General features: G+C 44.8%; 1 protein-coding gene and 1 non-coding gene across 2 annotated transcripts; both read left to right on the top strand.

The window, feature by feature from the left end:
* Window positions 1–6,176: 6,176 nt before the first annotated feature.
* Window positions 6,177–8,959, top strand: RPL37 (ribosomal protein L37). Its single transcript, XM_055791519.1, has 4 exons — window positions 6,177–6,301; window positions 7,036–7,171; window positions 7,465–7,549; window positions 8,850–8,959. The coding sequence occupies exons 1-4, from the start codon at window positions 6,299–6,301 to the stop codon at window positions 8,917–8,919; spliced, it is 294 nt and encodes a 97-aa protein (XP_055647494.1). The 5' UTR covers window positions 6,177–6,298; the 3' UTR covers window positions 8,920–8,959.
* LOC114013153 (small nucleolar RNA SNORD72) lies at window positions 8,667–8,748 on the top strand. Its single transcript, XR_003556026.2, has one exon. It is a non-coding gene; the product is annotated as a small nucleolar RNA SNORD72 (small nucleolar RNA).
* Window positions 8,960–17,178: the final 8,219 nt, after the last annotated feature.

Genomic DNA, 17,178 nt, shown 5'->3' on the forward strand with positions numbered 1-17,178 from the left:
CTAAGAACATGACAGCCAGGGACATTAGAGATACAGTTATATCTTTATACTTAAGGGCCTCTTATAAAATCACAGCATTGCTGAAGTATGGCTGGGAGGAACTTCAGAAGATCATCCAGCCTATTTACCTTCCCACTACAAGAACCATTACATCTATGCCATTTCAAACATTTGCCCAGCCTTTTTGCAAAAACTCTAGAACTATCTGTGGGAAAATTAAGTCCAGTGCTTTGCAGTCTGTACTGGTACAAAACTTTTCCTAACAAATTGAAATATTTTCTGCTGCAGTGTAAAAGGAACATGGTTAAAAGCTGGACCTTTCCACCTGGAATGCAATGTAGGCTACAGTTCTGGACTGTGGTGGCTCAAATGCTTTTTGTCTATCTCCAGTGAAAATTCTGTTCCAGGCTTATGTGTGCACACATTCCTGCATCAACAATGCAACAAAGTTTTAAGACAACAGTATCAAACAAAACAAAATAAATATAGGTTGTTTCTTAACAAAATAATACTAACAAGACAAGAATATTTTGTTGTTCTACAACTGGAAGTGAAGAAAATGGCTGTCACCTTGTAAAGGAACCTGTGGCTTTCTCCTATGCGCCCCTTCTGCTGCTCAGCCCAAATTGCCATGCAACCACTTTCTGCAAGCTTGAGGCTAGCCAGTAACCCCGAGACTTACCGCTTTAGCGCAACAATGCCCTACCAGCCTCTAATATATCTAAGCATAAGCATGAAAAAAAACCCTAGGGAAATTTTAAAATTCTGAATGACACTGTTGCACTGTGTAGTAGGTGTACCCAAGGTTTGTAGCTACCTCTGCTGTACAGAGGCATGCTGTTCCTGTTCCCCTAGCTAGACAGAACAACAAAGATAGATTTTAAGTGGTGTTTCTGGTGGGGAAGGACCCAGGATTCACGCCCACCCCCACCCCCCCTCCAGCTATCCTAAGGTAAAGTTAAAGGCAGCTGAGGAAATGAGTGGGGAGCTCTTGCCCTGCTATGTTTGTGATTGTAGTCGTACTTTGACCATGATCTACCAAGTATTACTGTCTACCAAGCATTTGTCACTGGCCTGAAGGCTACTGTCTGGTCTTTAATGCTAAGGAGTGGTAATAAAACAATGTTGCTTTTCTAAAGCAACATACCTATATAAGCACAGCTCACAAGGGTGGTAGAAGAGATGTTATGTAATCAGCATGAACCTATTCATGCTATGACAAATACAAAGGATGACTGACTGAAAATTTCCAATTCAGTATAGAGAAAAACACTCAGAGACTTTCTTTACTGTGAGTTTGAATAATGGACTTTTGTTATTAAATGCTGGCATTGATTTCTGTGTACTACATGTAAGGTCATATTTTGTGCTGTTTTCTGTGGAAGAGTCTCAATGCATGGGAAGAGTATGTAGTTGTGATAAAGGGGCTCTTCCCATTCAGGACTTGTTATAGGACGCCACAGTGTCAAATGTATTTTATACATACTGTATATACTTTCTTGTATGAAGAGGTTTTATGATTTTTTTACCATTTTCAGTACATTTTAACAAGCAAATTCATAAGTTAGCAACAGTTGTTTAATTCTCTTCCATCTATTTTCATCTTAAAAAATTATAAAGCCTTTTGTATTATACTCATTAGTCTCTTAGCAGGATGCAACAGCCTTTTTCATAGCATTTCTGTTTGCTCATATTTTCTGTTATTGTCATAAAGATTTAAAAACTGTACAGATAATATTGTTTTCAATTTATTAATCTAATTTACTGGTACTGTTAGTGTGTTTCTACAAAGTTGTTTAGGACAACAGTTTTACTTGAACTATACTGTCATCTTGTGGTGACCAATGTCTCTGGTTCAAATTCACACATGAAAGTTTCCTTTACAAACTGAAGAATCTGGATACTATACAAATAAAGTCATGTTTCTTGTGGCTGCTTGGTAACAGAAATTCAGTGTAGTTTCTTTCCCACTAATTCCAATCGAGTTCTCTACCTCTGCAAATCAAGATCCAGAGACAAGGGCATCCAAACCGACTGTCATTGAAAATGTTGCCCTTGAATCCCTCAGTTCTCCTGCAGCCTTCCTGAGACATTGTTACCTAGGTCAAAGTGATCAGTATCCAAGAGGGTACTGAAAGGCATTCCTTTGACCTAAAAGATCACATTTAGAAATAAAGATTTCATCTTGTCTGCACCTCTGAAGATAATTGGTATCAATCACTGACTAGTTTCTAGTCTATATGAAGCTTTAATCTTCACTATTCCTGTCCCTTGAAGTCATTCCTGTTTGTGCAAAGGGCGCTACACATGCACAATGACGACATTAGACAGAAGTTGCTTGGATATCGGTCTTGCATTTGGTACACACAAGTCATTTCAGCAGTGTTCAGGTTTCACAGAACCAGTACAACTACTCTATTTTTTGGAGCAAATACCACCATGGCTGTACTGCACCCTGGTGATGGCGTGATGTAGTAGCATGACACCAAACCTGTGCTCAATAAATGCCACCGAGGTTCTTCGGTACTCATACCCATCTTCCTCTCTACTGCCTAGCCAGCCCTGGTTTTGGTCTCCCTGACCCTGAGCTGGACTTATCTGTAAGACTGCTCTGCTCCAGTTGTGGGAGGGACTGGCAGTGAGTGCTTGGGCAGAGCAAGGAGGTCAGGAAGGTCTATGGGCCTTGGGTGGAATCAGCTTGAGGCAGAGGGCCTTATACCCCAGAGGGATGGAATTAAAAATGGATGGGCATATTCGGTGTGGCACTTCGGTTTTTCAACCCCAACCAGATTGCACAGGCTGCAGAACATGGTGCTAGGGGATACAGAAAAGCATTTGCCTACGGTATTCAGTAAACTCTGATCTGTAATAGGATCAGTGTTTGCGGGCATGACAGAGTCGCTCCCATCACCGGACCTGGCTGGACTAGAAGTGCTGTGCAGCGAAGAGGGTCACCTGTGGAGAGTCGGCCAAGTCACGGCAATCACACCAATATAGCTACATGCCGTGCTCACTTTATTAAACAAACAGGTCATATTTATAACTTAAACCAACCGCTCACATGACTCTACACACCGGTGATTCGATAAAAGTTTCTGGTCATGCGGGCGCCCGTCGGTGAGCATGCTGCAGGCGCCTGATCACAGTGTGCCGATGAGAGTGTGTTGATTTGTTGATTTCTCAGTTCCCAGGACTAGCTCTGCACCTGGCTTCTTGGTTGTGCATAGCTTGTTTTCTTTCTCACATTGCTTGTTCCAAGGACAATTTAAAGTTGCTCTGCAGCTTCAACTAACAGGCCTGGGTTGTCCAACTTGGACAATGGTAACATATGTCCTTGGTCCTTTAAAAATTCCTCTACAGTGCGGAAACTGTGATGGGACACCAGCTGCAGTGGCAGACTATTTCCGACATTAAAAAGACAGTGCTGAAATCCAGGCATTTTGCCTTCTAGATTTTTAACTACTTCTTTATGCATCAAAGAAGAAGGGTAAATTAGCCAGTGCTGAATTTAGGCTATGCCACTCAGCAACTGCCAGTACAGGAGTCTGTGGGGTTTGAGCAGGCTGGAGTTCACTGTGGGTGCTGAACTCTATCCTCATCTGCGACCTGCATGGGGGCTAAGAGCTTCTGAGATGGTACTGGGTCAGCCACAGTTCTGCCCATTCTCCACCCTAAAAGTATCCAATGTTCCTGAATACTAAAGACTACTGCATTACAATACCAAAAATCTTTCTATCCTAACAGGTTTAAAGACATGTAAATGAACAAGATTATTTTTATCGCACAACGGACAAGAATAATCCCTCCAGCAGTATATCCTTGCAGGCAGCCAAACCAACATACTTCCTTTGGAGGCTGTTGCCATGGCATCTGTCCAATGTCTTCACAGCATCTTCCAGATTTCTGAGATCTAACAAGAAAGAATGAGGAAAGGAGACACCAGTCAAATGCCACACAGCAAGGTTGCTGGGAGAAATATGATTCCGGCCCGGTCTGTAGCATGTATTCATACTGTTTGAGCTAATCAGGTTTTGTGTGGCGTTTCACCCATAGGAGACTGAGTTTTCTCTTTTGATTATTGGCAAGACAGAACTGTCATTAAAATATTTTCATTAAGTCAATCAGGGCAAAATTAATTTTACCTAAAACCAGTCACATATATGCCTAGCCTAATGGAAGGAAAAGGGTTCCTTGCAAGGATGATTTTCCAGCCTACTTTAGACACCAAATTTAAGATGGGACGATTTACCCTCTGGAACCATTTGTCTCTCTCCTTTAACAGTGGCACCATGGATGGACTAAATGCCTGGATTTTCAGGTGAAGTAAAATGAATGTGAGCAAACACCTCTGCCTTAGGTGTTCCTTCGGTGATAGAAATTGCCAACCAAAATGAAGAAGCTCAGTGAACAGCCAGGGCCACACCTTTGTGTGTCTGGAAACAATGCTGCTAAAGTCAAAATGGCTTTTTGCCCCTTCCCTTAACATTAGCAGAGGTCAAAAGCCTCCCAGCACATAAATTAGCAGGAAAGGAATTCAGGGAGAGGCCACACTCAGGAAACAAGTGAGATAAATTAACACTGAGATAACCATACAAGGCTGATTTGTCCAGGAGTGAAAATGCAGCAGACACAGCTTCACTGCTTTGGGGATTGTGCCATGGGATGATCTCTTTTTCTGGACAATGAGCTCCATGTTACAGGGGTTCAACTGTCCACACATTCATTGTGGCAGAGCTCACAGTTTACAGGCATGCGGCAGGTCCAGAGAAATGTATTTTGGAATAACTGCATTTTTATTCAGTAAACAAGAAGCAGAATGAATGAGAACTAGCCTGCCAAAGAAATACATACTTTTATCAAGAGCTGTTAGACAAGGTTGTATACTTCTACAATCAAGGATAAATAAACTGGTTTTATCATCAACTTCTGACTTTGACAGGACAAGGTGTTGAACTGGGGATAAGAAACACAACTTTCTTCAGTTTCTCTCTGTCCATGTTATTTCCCCCAAATTAACGCTTCCAAGATAAAACTGTGTGTAGATTGTGAGTCTACTGAAGATGTGTGGTCACCTAGCATGTGAGAATTTAAATGAATAAAACCTGACTTTGCATTAACAGTGTCCATTATGGTGCTTTTAACTGCAGGCAGACTGGCCCCTACCATGGGGCGGCCAGGATGGGGTCACAGACAAGGAGACAGCAGGAGAGCTGCCTATTTTTTAAGGCAGTTCACTTCAAAAGTATGTATTACAGCCAAGAGTACCTTGTCCCTAAATTTCATTCATTCATTCGAGTAATTTTCACTGAAGTTGTAAGTAGGGCTAGGGCTTGACTCTGCAATCTGAAGCGCAGCTGTAGGCACCTCCGAAGAGCAGCACATGCACTACTGCAGAGAAGCAGCACTGGAATTAAAAATTACGTGCCAGCATTGCTGTCTAAACACCAGAATTCTTGAACTCTGATTTAGTCTTTAACTATATGTGCACAGAGTTTAGGTCAAGCTGACCCTCTAGAGCTGTCAAGAATGACAAATGAAGGGGCTTCTAGTGAAGGGGGTCAGCCTCGGGAAAGACAGAACAAAGAGCATGCTGTCTCTGTGATGGAGGCCATGCACACTTAAGACTATCGTGGTCACGTTAAACTCATGAGTCAGCACCGACGGCCTTCAGCCTGGCCCTGGGAGTGAACTATCCTCATTGTAACACAAAAAATCACACCCCTAAGGGAAGGTCCCAGGCCCACTCAGACCCTTCCTCAGAGAGCATGCTATAGGTAATGGATATGCAGATGTGTGCCAAATCATCTGTATGGACCTGCCCTCTGGGCAGCGAAAGTGCAGTAACGTTTTGGGTACGTTCGTTAACTTTGTACTGCGGCATGCTGGCTGTGTTGCCCAGCACCCAGACTTGCCGGGCTCTGTAATAAAGCAGCGTCTCCCCTCAGTGTGTAGGCCTGGCTTGCTGCACGCCTGCCGAGGACAGCACGGCAGCCTACGTGCACGGAGCCCTTCCTTCACCCGGCAGAGACTATTTACGCCTCAGCCGTTACCCCCGGGAGCCGCGGGGCCACAGCGTAGGGCACACTGCGACACCCCACACACCGGCTCTGCCGTGGTGCCACGCCGCACGCCGCGGCTTTCCGTGCCCGAGCCACCGCACGCAGGGGCCGCGCGTGCGCAGCCCGGCCGCCGCCGCGCCGCGCGGGAGCGGACGTGACGTCATCCCCCGGAAGCGGTTGCCGGGCCGTGGCGGAAGCGGGGCGGGGCTCGGTCTCTTTGGTGCGGGCGGCCGGAGAAGATGGTGAGTGCTCGGGAGCGGGTGCTGGGTATCCGCGGCCATCCGCCTCCGCGCCCGGCCCTGCGGTGCCGCGGGTCTTGCCTGGGGCGCGGGGGAGCCCTGCGCTCTGCTGCGGCCGCGCTCGGCGGCGGGACAGCGGGGCCGGGGCCTGAGGGCCTGGCGGCGGGGGCTCGGGTGCGGGCGTGGCGCGGCGCGGCTCGGCTCGGCTCGGCTCGTTCCGGGCGGGGAGGGCAGGCTGCGGTGGGGTGCGGGGCCGTGCCGCCGCCCGGGCGCAGCCGGGGTCTGCTACGTGCTTGCTGCGGGCCGGGCCGGCGCTCTCCCCGTGGCCGAAGCAGCCGCGCGGTAACGTGGCAAGAGGGGGTTCCAAAGGAAGGCTTCCGCGGTGAGTGCGGCTGCTCTGCTTCTACAGGAAGGAGCAGTTTTACTGGTTGTTAGCGATGAGTCCGGGGGAGATGGGAAGGGAGCTGGAGATAACCGCGCGGTGTGTTCGTGATATTCCGGCATAGGGCGGCGGGTGGGGTGGAAGGGCAACAGGAGGCGCAAGGGAATGATTTATAAAAATGGAGGCGACCTGTAGGCGAAACTGGGTAGATGTTTCGGAGTTCAGTATGCGTCTGACGTGTTTATTCGGCTTACTGGATTTGTATGTATTTTTTTGTAAGCTAATTTTTCTTTCAGTTACGTAATGGGTAGGTGTTCGACATTTTCAACATGCTGTGTCTTAAAATGCTTTTCAGACGAAGGGTACCTCGTCATTTGGTAAGCGGCGAAATAAGACGCACACATTGTGTCGTCGATGTGGATCCAAGGCGTACCATCTGCAGAAATCTACCTGTGGGAAATGTGGTTACCCTGCTAAGCGTAAGAGAAAGTGTAAGCAACAAACTTTTTAACTGACTCTTTAAAAATTTGTGAGTTTCTGCTTTTCTGGTAGTCTTTGACTTTTTCCAGCCAAGGAGGAATACTATGTCATCTTGCAGTGTTTGGAGCTTTTTTAAAAATTAATGCATATTTAACTATATTCCAACATTCGGTATTACTACACAGAAATCTGCTTAATTTATGATTTTTTTTTCTTCTCTCAGATTGAATAATTGTGCTGTACAACTGTAATGTGCAACTTAATTATTTCGTGCAGATGAGTAAAAGTAACTTGTATGTTTTAGATAACTGGAGCGCAAAGGCTAAAAGACGCAACACCACTGGTACTGGTCGCATGAGGCACCTGAAAAAGGTCTACCGTCGATTCAGGTATAATATTTTATTACAAGCTAGTGTGGTGTGAAATCCTGCATAGATATCACTACATTAGAAAATACATCATTCAAAGTTAGCATACGCTTAATGTGGTATGAAACTCTTAAATATATAATGAAAGGATGCTTTAAATCAGTGGCTGCGTATTATTTGAGGATAAAAAAAAGCTCATTTACTGTTAAGACATAGGTTGTATAATAAGCTCTGATTCTCTTAAGTGTAGATAGTACAGAGCACAGGTTATTGTAATAAAATGCCCACATTTAGAAAGATACGCTTTGTGTAGTATTGCATTTGTTTGTGAGTCTGTTAAATTGTCAGTTGTGCTCAAGTGTGGGTTTTTGTAAGAGACAAGTCTTGAAATGCATTCCAGTCCCCTTTTGCCCACAAAAACAAAAGTCAGGACTAGAATAACTTCAGTAGTAGCTCTCTTATTTGGAATTCAGTTAGTAGTAAGTATGTATAACATCACAGGTTTCTAAAACTTGTTACAAAGCTCTTACTTGTATTTAGAAGGCAATGGTGAGGATATTGTGCTGTTAAACTTACTCCTTTGTAATGACCTCCATGTTCTAAAACTGAGCTCTGTATCTTCTGGCCTAATAAATGAGAAATCTGGATGGAAAATACCAAGTAATGAAAGGGTCTTGTCATGAAAATGTAGATGGGATTTAATAGCGAAAAGTAGGAGTCTTAAGACCCAGACCTGAGTGTAGCTGAGGGATCCATTCATCTGTTTTGGTGAGCACAGTCTTAATCAGCAGTGGCCAGAAAATGCCTTAGAGTGTGCAACAGCGGCCTGCTTTCCACTGGTGTCGTTGAATAGAAATGTTACATCCAAAAGGGAACTTGGTGCAGACCCTTATTTTGTCACACCTGTCTTAACCTATGGTTGAAAGCACAGAGGGTTTCTGTAAGAAATGAACTTGTGCTTCACAAACATGAGATCTTTTGCTGAGTTGCTTAATAGGAACATAAAGTAAGGAGTGCCTCCAGCAGGTGTAGTGTGTGTGATGCAGTCTGGCCGTGTTCACTCAGTTACTGAAATCTTCCTGTTTGAAGAAATCAAACTGCAGCAGAAGAGAGCAAAACCCACGCTGCTTATTCCAAACATTTATTAATAAAAGATGTTTATTAAAAATGTCTGGACATACCAACTCCATGGTGATTTCAGTGCATTACTGAGATAAGCTGGAAGAAGCTGGTGAACTTGATCTAAAACATTAGTTGTCAGAAAATAACCTGGAGCAGTGATCATCCTTTCTAGAAGTGGTAACCATATTTCTACTTGCAGGAATGGATTCCGTGAGGGAACTACACCGAAGCCCAAGAGAGCAGCTGTTGCGGCCTCCAGTTCATCATAAAGGCTCATCTGTTTGTTAAAATAAATGGTCTTACCCAGGACGTGTCACTTTGTGTGCATGTTTTACTTCAGTGAAATGCAGGAATCCTGAAAATACATGTATTTACACACAGTTTTTAATGCTTTGAAGCACCTCATTACAAGCAATTTTTTAATTGACTTTTCATTTGATACCACCTTTTCCTTGAAAAGGACCGTTATCTCTGTGTTGCACTTAAAGAGGCTTGTGCGTGTTACTCAAAAGAGCTTAGCTGCAAGAGGAAGGGAATATTGGCACTATGGACTTGCCCACATTGCCTCGTGAGTTTCATTCTGCCCTAGCTGGTAGATTTAGAATTTTATCTTTGAGATAGTAACTTGAATAATGGCTCTACATGCTGTTCTGGGAGGCAATAGTTAAAGAGGGGTTTCCAGCCTTAGTCATTCTCCACTGCTGTGTGGTGCTGAGAGGTCTGCAGAGGTATTGCTTATTCAGTGGGTTGCTGCTGCTTGGGCAAAAAGTAACTCCAGGTGTGGAGCACGCATACTGCCAGGCACAAAGGGGTTAGAATGCCAGACACAAAGGGGTTAGAGATCTGTGGTAGTTGCAACAGAAGTTGTCTGAATGGTCTGGGGAGGTTGGTGTGGAAAGCTCGTGCACAAACAGATCTGAATTAACTGTGCTGGGTGTAGACAAACGGCAGGTAGTAACAATACAGAAGTAAGGCACTTCAGGGTGGTTGTGGATTGGTGCCCAATGGATTTGTACCCTGCATGGTGTGTTACTGGGCTTCTCAGCTGGCTTTCAAACTGCTTTTAAAAAGTCGTAAGGTGACATAAAAGTTTGGGGAATTGCAGTAAGCACTGCAAGGGTTCAGAGGCTTTTCAGGTGCCTTGAAGAGAAGAAAACAACCCCAAAACTTCTGATGCTTTAAGTTTCTGAGGCTGTTCTTACTGTGACTCCTCTGGTTTCATCATGAAGTTCAGGAAGCAGCACACCACTTTGTCAGTACTGGAGGATCAGCAGTTAACCTACCAGCTTGAGCCAACCACTGAAGACATTTTCAGCCAGGTGTTAAACGGGAATATATTTGCACTTTCTTGCATTTTTAAATGTAGTACAGGTAATGCTGTTGGATACTTGAGTGTATCTAGTTGGGCTGTTCCTAAACGAAAGAATAGCTTCCTGCTGTTCCTTTTGTATGGAACAAACGCTGAACACTCTGCTTTCAACAGGTCCTGAGAGTCTGAAAGTAAGCAGTGGTAAAGCTGTTCAAACGCACTTTGCACATGGTACGTGTCCATGTATTCCTAGAGCTCAGGAGTGCATCTGAAATGTGTTACTTGGTGATACACTGGGAAACAAATGCAGGAGGAAGTAATCATAAAGTTGTTCATTGTTACTCTCAGAGTGAGATTAACCCCTCAAAGCATATTGAGAACAGGTCAGCCAGGCTCTAAAGGGCTTGTTGGGCAATGGTAGTCGGACAATGGTACAGCAGGTATTCTGGCTATGGGTGGGAATTAAAAGTCTTTGCAAAGTCTTACATGATCTTGGGTGTAGTGTAGGATTTTTGTTCTGAGCAGTCTGTTGCGTTGACCAGCAAGTGTGATGTAATAATACTGCAAAGGCAAGTGCTTAGATTTGCTGCTGCTACCTGTTAGCTCCTCAGTGTGAACTACGCTCCCAAAACATGTGCATTTGTATAATACGCAACATAACAAGGTAACAGTGATTGAAACTTGCAATGGCTTGCAGTAACTTTGAAGACTCTCAAACTTCATTTCAGGGAGAATTTTGCCTACAGCAAGAAAATTTTATGGACAAGGAATTTGACAGCCACTGTGGTTTCAACTGCTTTTTAAGTGTGGGGCAGGATATTGGTTAATTTGGGTCAGGAATTATACTGGATATAGATCCTGAAACACAGTTCTTTGTAGTGTTTTCTTAAATGTTGAAAGCTGGACTGGCTTGGTTTTTCAGTATATAATCTTCTGTTGAAATCTTACTAAAAGCATGTTAAGGCTTATCAGTTTGAACTGAACCTCTGCATAGGGATGGGGGGGGAGAATCAGAAAGGAATGTAAAACACAGGGGTTGAGTTAAGAACAATTTAATAGGTAAAGCAAAAGCCACGCATGCAAGCAAAGCAAAGCAAGGAATTCATTCACAGCTTCCCATGGGCAGGCAGGTGTTCAGCTGTGTCCAGGGAAGCTGAGGTCCATCATGCATAATGTTACCTGGGAAGACAAACGCCATAAGGCCGAATGTCCCACCACCCTTCTTTTTCCCCCGGTTTACATCACTTTGGCTAGTTTGAGCCAGCTGTCCTGGCTGTGTCCCTCCCAATTTCCCGTGCCTCTCCAGCCCTCTGGCTGGCAGGGCCCAAGGAACCAAACAGTCCTTAATTTAGTATAAACATCACCCAGCAACAACTAAAAACATCAGTGTGCTATCAACATTGTTCTCACATCAGAGCCAAAACACAGCACAGCTACTAAGATGAAAATTAACTCCACCCCAGCTGATACCTGGACACACACTCAGAGGGCGATGCTGGTAGCAGTGTGCTGTGATCCAGGAGAGCTCAAAGGGTCCCACTTAGGACCACTGATTATAGGGTTGCAAGATGATTGGCTTTAGTCATCTGTAAATTTCCATTCTAGCCACAGTCTCGGTTGGTAATTTTTTAAAATTCCAGTAACAATGGTACTGCTGCACTTTGGCTATGATTCAGGTAAGGAATGTTTCAAGGCTCTCAGGGAATGACTGATCATTCCTGCTTATGTTCCCCACCTTTTTCAGGCAACGGGGCATCCTGGTAGCGTCAGTGCTGTTTAGCTATGCCAGAGTTGCTAGTACAGTCAAGGGATGCTTAACTGCACAACTCATTACACAAAGGCCAAGGCCTAACAGGAATCCCTGATATCATAGAGCAGCCCAGATGAGGGAGGGAAATGGACCACCACAGGGTCTGAGGTTTTTTTCAGTCTCCAGCTTGTAAGTGGGAGTTCAGCTTACTGCCATGGAGCACTATTTCATTTGTGTTGGTTCATAGCGAAAGGATGACAAGACATAACACAGCTGTTCAATGCATAGTGAGACACAAGTATCGGGCAACTAACCAATTCCTCAAATGAAGTACTTACTGTTCTAGTACTTTTAGTACTGTTGTACATCCTGCAAAGACATGTAAATAACAGTACGTGCTTTGTAGATAGGTTCTGCAAACTGGCAAACCCAGCAGGGTGAATGAGCTACCTCTCCATCAGTGTGAGATTGTTGACTCCACAGCAGGAACAGCTGGACAAGGTGTTTCACACTTTCTGACTCCCAGCTGTTTCCACCATCCATTTCTACCATGTTAGCATAAAGTGGTGCTAATATTACTTTACCTATAAATTAAGATTACGTCCTCTGTCCAAGGCATGATTCTGCTGACCCCCTTCCTTACTTCTCTGAGAATTGAAATATCATCTCATGATTGCTATGCCCAAGATGGCCCCCAACCACCACATCACCCACAAGCTCTTCTTCGTTCACTAAAAACAGGTCCAGTGGTGCACATTCCCTCACTGGTTTATGGACCAGCACGTCAGGACGTTATCTTCTACATAGTTGAGGAACCTCCTACAATGCTTCCTCTCCACCGTGCAGTATTTCCAGCCATCTGCTAAGTGGAAATCCCCCATGAGAACAAAGGCTAGCAATTGTGAGTCCGTCTACTTGGGCACTCCTGCCACAGCCGTGCCCGGTCCCACCAGCAGCGGTGGTGCCGCAGCTCGCTCCCCTCAGGGCATGCTCCAGGCAGCTGCAGCCACCACAGCGGGTGCAAAGCTCAGCCAGGACACTGGGTGGGCATGGTGGCGGCCTGGCAGAGCCAGCACAGGCAAGAACTGGGGAGCTGCATTTTCTTTCTTGAAGAAGTCAAACACAAGTGAAATGTTAATATATTGATACTGGACCAGAGCTTTTTGGGCAAGGCCCTCCCTCAGGCATTCAGAGAATGAGATATTGCTCATGCTGAGGAAGTACCTCAGCAGGGATAGAAAGAGTGGGAAAGAGAGGCAGAAGAGAGGGGAAGGAAAAGAAGGGGGGGGGGAAGAAGGCGAAGGAAGGAAGGACTGCAGGAGGGAAGGCAGGGAGGGAGGAAGGCAGAGAGGATGGGCGGAAGGGACACAGCAGGGAGAGGCACCTGTGCGCTGGGTTTGGGAGGCTTCAGCAGTGCCCAGCTTGCTCCCTGTGGACAAGAGGTCCTCCCCGTCCTGGGGTGTGGGTGGCCTTTGGTGGCTGCTGTCCCCAAAGCCCGCAGCACTGTCTGGAAATAGCAGCTGTAATTCACATGAGAATCCACTCTCTCTAGTCCATGTTGGCACACCTGTAATTAGGAATTCAGTGAAAATTGCCCCAAGGGAAATCAGAAGAAACTTTGTTGAAAGGTGGATGGAGGCTGGAAGAACTGCAGGCTGTTAAGAAAAGGGAACATTAAGAACAGAGTATAGTAATAACTAGGAGGTGCTGCAACCGTGAAATACTCTGCCTCACATAAACCCCACCTTTAATCCTGCTGTACAAACCCAGAATGACTGCAGCTCTCAATGTCATTGCTTACCTTAAACTGATGTAAGATAGTCAGCTGCCCACCAGTTCTGCATGTCCCTTTCACTTAGTCAAGGATGTGTACATTAAAGGCCTCACTTGCTATCACACCACTCTTGCTTTTCTCTAGAACAAAAGCCAAAACAAATCTGAAAAATCACAAGGTAAAAAATGAGGCTGTATTTCCCCAGTTTTACAAATCCCTGGGCCAAGTCCTTAGTGGGTTCTGCCTGAAGTGGAATTATACAGCAAGAGGAAGTTCCACCCTCCTCTGAAGTCCACTTTAAAAAGAAATCTGCTTGCATTTCAAAATGCAGTCATGATATTTGAAAATAAATGGAAAATAATATTTTTAGCAGAAATATGTATGTCAGTCAAAATATTGCAATTTAGTTTCTGTTATAGACTGTTATTCTTTACAATACACTGTAACAGAACATATGTCTTAAATGCTATATTGAAATGAAGTTTTAGTTTGCCAGAATTTCCTTTGTTAATTCCTACAGAATACCTTGCACATAAAAACAATCAAAAAAAGAAAACTCCCTCTAGTTATACTGTTAAACCCTAGCAGTTTAAAGTTGAGTCTGTATGCAGCCAAAAGTCCTACATCCACTGCAGTGAACAGAAAAGAAAAACATTTGTTAGTCTCCTGGAATTTCATAGCACTCCGTAGGGTTTGGCCTGGGATATATCTTTCTTTTGCATAATATTTTCTCACGACCTTATAAGCGTATAGGACTGCTGTATAATAGGATTGCTTCTGAGCATTTGACTGTAAGCGTTGATCTTACTGATGCACTTGCTTCAACAAAAGCGTGAAGGAAGAAGCATATTGAGTGCATAGAGCTAAAGAAATGGGATGAATGGCACATACCTGCAGGTGTAAATCAATACAATTCATGAATGCCCAGACAGAGACAGTGCCGTCTACCTTCACCTCTGTAGGATTCAACTTCCTTGCTATAAACCCTGACACTAGTACATGATACAAGATTCAAACTAATTAAAAAAATTAAATAGAAATAATGAAGTTGTTAAAGTCATACAGGTGAGGAGGACTGATTCAGAGCAGTGGGTGTTAATAAATGTACTGATAACACACCTTGTTTACTACTGCATAATGAAAGCCAATGCCCACATGTGTCAGGACCCAGATTCTGCATTAGAAGGTATTCAGAAATGCTGAAATCAGGATTCTCTCTATAACGTGAGAATTTCAATAGCCTGGAACTGCAGCAGGAACTATTATTTCTCCCTGTAGATTTCCATTTACTGACAAACCAAACACTGAATTGTAGTAAGGAGGTTCTTGTTTGGTGAATACAAACTGTTACTTGACAGTCTCATTGACTTGAGGTGTTTATAGGCAAAGCCCAGAAAAGTTTCTGCTATATTAAAATAGCAGCAATGATAAAACCCCACATCCTTGTGATACCTATGGTGCATACTGACATAGCCTGAATTCCCAATAAGCATAGACTAAAAGGAGTTCTGAAATCATAATGAAAACCCCAGGTTACTGGGGTAAGTGTGGTGCTTGGGCCGTCTGCATGTGTCTCCTTCGGGCCTTGATCCTTCAATGGGATCTGTGCTTTTCATGGCACACAGAGCCATCCACTTCCACTGAACTCCTAGGAACATGACAAAACCAGGGTTTACCTGGATCACTAAATCTCATCTCCTGTAGATGCACCAGCTGTGAAATGAGCATTTATTTCAGAAGGGCTCAAAGAAGAAAGAACATCCTCCAAGCCCTACAGAGGGTGCCTTCAGCACTCAATAACAAATGAATGGCCTGTCATAATATACATGCTCCCAGGTCTCAATTAACTTCCCCCAGGCAGTGGCCAACAGGAAAAACCTTAGAAGACCTGAAACAAAGGCCAATGATAGAAGATCAAGTGGAAACAAAGGAATTCTGGAAGACTCAGAGCTACCACACCTCCAAAACACATGCACTCAGGTAACTGTTTGGCACTGTGCTGGAAATACCTGACCCTATACAGCTCTGCACACAGACTTGCTCCTCTATTCTTGCTTTAACAGGAGTTTCAGACCTGTCCTTATAATTGTTTTGTAGTTAAATGTCCTGTGTTTGGTTGGGATAGAGTTAATTTTCTTCTTAGTAGCTAGTGCAGTGCTGTGTTTTGGATCTGGTCTGAAAGCAATGTTGACAGCACACTGATGTTTTTAGTTGTTGCTGGGTAGTATTTATACCAACTCAAGGACTTTTTAGTTTCTTAGGCCCAGACAGCAAGAAGGCTGGAGGGGCACAAGAAATTGGGAGGGGATATGTGGGAGAGGAGGATGGGGAATGTCTGATCATTACTGACAGGAGATAAGAGAGATCTATGAGAGGAGGATAGAGAATGTCTGAAGAGAGATGTATGAGAGGAAGATGGAGAATGTCTGATCTGACAGAAAATAAGAGAACTGGGTCTTATGAAGGAAAGTAAGAAAGATAAACATGGTTATGTAGCCAAAAGGTGTTTGCATGCTTGAATGATGTATAGCTATGTAACTGCATGAATGGTATCTGCCCTGAGCCTGGTGGTACATACAGCTGGAATTTGTATCTGGGCTCAGAGATATAAATATGGCCTTCTCTGCACAATAAAGTGCCTCTGATTGCACCACAACCAGAGTCTGTGCCTTCATAGCCACAGGGATATAGCTCCAGACCTGACCTGAACGAGCCAAAGATGGGACATCGTGCTCAGTATATACACTGCGGGGGTGGGGGTGGTGTCCGTCAGGGCCTGCTGATCATTGCTTTGGGACCAGCTGGGCACTGGTCAGCAGGTGGTGAGGAACTGAATTGTGCATCCCTTGTTTTCTTTTTTCCCCTTCTGTTTGGATTGTATTCCTTTTCCCTTCTCCCTACTTTTTATTATAACTGTTACTATGATTATTGGGTGGGTTTTTTTGTTTTATTTCAACTATTAAACTGTACCTATCTCAACCCTCAAGTTTTACATTCCTTTCTGATTCTCCTCCCCATCCTTCTGGATGAAGGGGGAATGAGCAAGCAGAATGATGGAGGCTGTGGGTGTCTGGGAGCTCCTCCTGTCAGGTGGATGACAAATGATGGTGCTGCAGATGGTGGGATGACATGCTCCTCAAAGCTGTTGTCTGCCTGCACTGAGTGCAAGATGGATCTGACCCTCCTTCTGCAGATGTGGCACTCATGCTTGCTCTCAGCCCACTGCACAATGCACAGGTAGCAGAATTGGTGGAGGCATGGCAGTATGTAGCTGGCCTCCTTCCAGCTGTCCAGGCATATTGGACAGTGGTTCTCGAGCTCTATGGCCACGCTTTCTACATGGTGTGGTGGGCTGGGATGAGCTGGGGATGTCAAGCTGCTGCCACTAACTGGCACTGCAGCAGCGGGTGTCATGCTAGAAGAGAGGCTACAGTCACTCACTGGTCCAGGGAGTGGTGGAAGAGATGTCCAGGTCCCTCAAGAAGGAAACCCTCCCAGCGCCCCATGGTGAAGTTTCCCTACACAGCTCACCTCTGCTGCCCTGAGTGCACCTCCTGGGTGCCCCAGCTGCCTGAACCAGGCAGGGCCAAGGAAAATCCTACAATGGTTCTGGGTCTGGGCACTGATAATTGCAGTGAAGAACCCTTGAGCTCAATCTCAGCACCAGCACCAGCCTTGCTCAACACTCCAACCAT

Source organism: Falco peregrinus, chromosome Z, assembly GCF_023634155.1.
Source record: "Falco peregrinus isolate bFalPer1 chromosome Z, bFalPer1.pri, whole genome shotgun sequence".
NCBI lineage: Eukaryota > Metazoa > Chordata > Aves > Falconiformes > Falconidae > Falco > Falco peregrinus.

Coding starts and splice junctions, on each gene's coding strand:
- RPL37 (XM_055791519.1), top strand. Junction 7,172..7,464: donor TGCTAAGCGTAAGAGAAAGT/GTAAGCAACAAA, acceptor TGTATGTTTTAG/ATAACTGGAGCGCAAAGGCT. Junction 7,550..8,849: donor AAGGTCTACCGTCGATTCAG/GTATAATATTTT, acceptor TTCTACTTGCAG/GAATGGATTCCGTGAGGGAA.